The 3,097-nt window shown below is 35.5% G+C and overlaps 1 protein-coding gene across 1 annotated transcript; it reads right to left on the minus strand.

The window, feature by feature from the left end:
* Window positions 1–838: 838 nt before the first annotated feature.
* Window positions 839–2,126, minus strand: LOC110029896. Its single transcript, XM_020732379.1, has 2 exons — window positions 1,395–2,126; window positions 839–990 (listed from the first exon to the last, which is right to left on the minus strand). The coding sequence occupies exons 1-2, from the start codon at window positions 2,048–2,050 to the stop codon at window positions 924–926; spliced, it is 723 nt and encodes a 240-aa protein (XP_020588038.1). The 5' UTR covers window positions 2,051–2,126; the 3' UTR covers window positions 839–923.
* Window positions 2,127–3,097: the final 971 nt, after the last annotated feature.

The following is a 3,097-nucleotide window of genomic DNA, read 5'->3' on the forward strand; positions in this document are numbered from 1 at the left end:
AGAGTACTACGCTATGGAAACCAAATTTTGAATCCTAAACGACATAAAGTGCTACATGGCGGGACTCATCCCTCGAATATGTAGATGTTACCACTAAAAATCCCATATGCATGATGGATGATCCTAAATTAAGAATATTGATAAAAATATCAATTAATTAAGTAGAAAATATTGTGCAATCTCTTAAATACATTTAATCTAAACTCTAAAGCATAAAGGTGTATTTGATGTAACATTTTCAACTTCATCAGAAACTCTAAAGTTCAGTGTGCTTGTATATGAGCGCTCTCAAGATTGGTGACCTCCTTGAAATTACACCAATGGAATAAAACTGTGATATCATCAGACTAAAGTGAGATTTGAAGTTGTTACATCTTCTGCGTCATTCCTTAATTTCTTCTTCCTTCCCATTGTTGAATTTACGAGCACCTTATATTTGTTTAGAAACTATGATAAGTTTTAGTCTAAGGTTTAAAGCTGTATTCTTTAAAAAATACTAAAGAAGGGCTGCTTTATAGGGCTCAAGAAACACATCATTTGCTTCACTTTTATCTTATATTGTTAAAATATAACAAATACAAGCATCATTTTTATCATATCATTGTTAGATGAAAACAAGTTTAGGGGCTTCCATGTAGTTTTGTAATTGTTGAATATTAAGGAGTGATAAATATTTAAGTTTAAATTTAATATAAAAAATAATATATATATATATATATATATATATATATATATATATATATTTATATATAGTTGAAACAAGGCTTAGCAAACACCAGAGGAGCAACTGCTCATGTTAAAAACGATTTATATCATACAAATATTTACATAAACAAGAACTGAATCTCAATCCAAGCATCCACTTGAAAAGCTCAGCTGAACAAATTCAAAAAAACATAAGCAGAGACTCTAAATATAACACTTCAGTTTATATCTCCATGGATTTGCTCCTTTTTTTTGTGCAAGAATACATAGCATGAACCCAATCCCCTGCAACCAAAAAAAAATAAAAATATGAAAAACATTTATTAGAAAATTAAAATTAAAATAACAAAGAAGTTAAATTTCATCCAAAATTACAATATTAAGTTCTAAAACTAATAAAAATAAAATAGTTTTTCAGATTTAAATGTTTCAAAATTTAATACATTTAAATCCAGAAGATTTGCTAAATTCTAATAACTTAAATGTCATTTTTTATTTTAAGGGTGTATTTGGAGCAGTGTGCGTTTTAGGATAAGCTGTTTATCTTGAAATGCGGCTTGCAGACAAGCTATGCGGTGCAAGTTTAGATAAGCTGATGAAACGGGCAAACCTATAAGCTGCCCGAGACGGGACATAAAGGGTAATAAAAATATGAAACCCTAAATTAAAAATAGAGAATGAAAACCTACCCTCTGTTTCTTCTCCCGCTGCTATTACAGCTTTCGCTGCTGCAACTCCGATCCTCACTATCACTGTTGCTCGGCTTCGGCGAGACCTTCGCCCCTTTCCCACCGCCGGCTCCGGTGATCCTCTTCCGACCAGCCAGCGCAGCCCTAACCCTAGGCACGAACGCCTTCATAATCGACCCTGTCTCACTCTTCTTCTCCCCTCTCGAAACCGCACTCTGATTCCTATTCACATCCTCACCACCCTCCGTCGCATCCACCTCCGGCTTCCTCGTCGCCGGACGTTCCACGATATCCCTCAGTGATAGCTCATACGCACCCACTTCTTCACCTTCCTCTTCCGGCATGTTCCGTACCAATTCCATCATCTCCTGTCGGTACTTCTCGATCATCTGTGCCCTGGAGTTCGCCTTCGCCGGAGGAGGGTATTTCAGTTCATCATCGTCGGCGGCGGCGGTGGCTGCGTTAGTGAGCTGGGAGAGCGGTCTGCGAGCCCAGGGACCAAAGTTCTGCTCGGAATCGTGTCGGCCGAAGCTGTTGTGGTTAGATTTGATAAGCATCTCCGCCCAGATGTTGTAATCGAGGGAGTGGGGGTTGCGGTAGTGGTGGCGGACGGCGGCGGAGGGCTGATGCCGGCTGTCGTCTGAGGAGGCCAGCATCGTTATTGTTGAAGGGATGGAGTTGTGTGAGGGTAAGTCTTGCTTGTAGGGAGGGTAGGGTTTTATTGAAGGGGGTGGGGGGAGACAAAAGTCCAGCTCAGGGATTAATGCGTTGGAGAAAATTTTAATAATATTAAGAAAATTATTTTAAGATTATTTTTATTGAGAAAATTAAGTCAATATATGTACAAGAAATTTTAATATAATATTGAACTAATTAAAAATTTTATTCATTTTAAGAAAATTATGATGTTCAAATTTTAATAAAAATGTTTTTACGGTGGATTTAATGTTTAAATTGTTTTATAATGATTTTTTTTAAATGATTATAAGCAAATTATAAAGTGTGTAATTCTAAATCATGATCTTGAAAATAAATGATGTATTTTTTAACAAAATTTATTTATAATTTTAAAATTTGAAAATAAAATTGAATGGAACTTTCCGTCCAAGCTTATGAGGAATTCGAATTTCTTTTGGTGTGTTGAGGGAAATGAATGAGAAGATTTTAAGAGTAATTTTGGTAGTAGTTTCCTCCTCATAACAGACCGATTCAAGCGAAACTGAATTGTTGGAAAATGATTCATGAGTGGGCTCAGATTATTCAATGTCAAATAACCACCATAATTTTATTTGAGGAAAAGTTTTTTTAGTTTATTTCTGTGTTGGATCCTAATTTGTCTTTTGTGGATCATGCTCCGAGAGTTAGAGCCGAATGAATGAGAGAAAGAAGAGAGAGTAGAATAAATATGAGATCTTTATGAGGAGAATCGAGAGAAATGTCTCTTTATTGATATTTTTGACCCTACTTTTATAGATGTGTTTTTTATAATCATAGAAAGGAGGTAATAATTAGACAAACCGTTCTTAATGTCATTAAGACTCTAGCTGATTGTATATATTTTATGTCATATTTGCATTATAATTTGAACTTCAATATTGGAGGTAATTGGCTAGTCGGCTGATTTGTAGTTAACCGACTAAGGCGATCGGTCGAGCTGGAGGCATTCTGTAAGGTGTCTGATCTAGCGACATTCAACCAAGAAG

This window comes from Phalaenopsis equestris, unplaced genomic scaffold (assembly GCF_001263595.1).
Source record: "Phalaenopsis equestris unplaced genomic scaffold, ASM126359v1 Scaffold000609, whole genome shotgun sequence".
Taxonomy (NCBI): domain Eukaryota; kingdom Viridiplantae; phylum Streptophyta; class Magnoliopsida; order Asparagales; family Orchidaceae; genus Phalaenopsis; species Phalaenopsis equestris.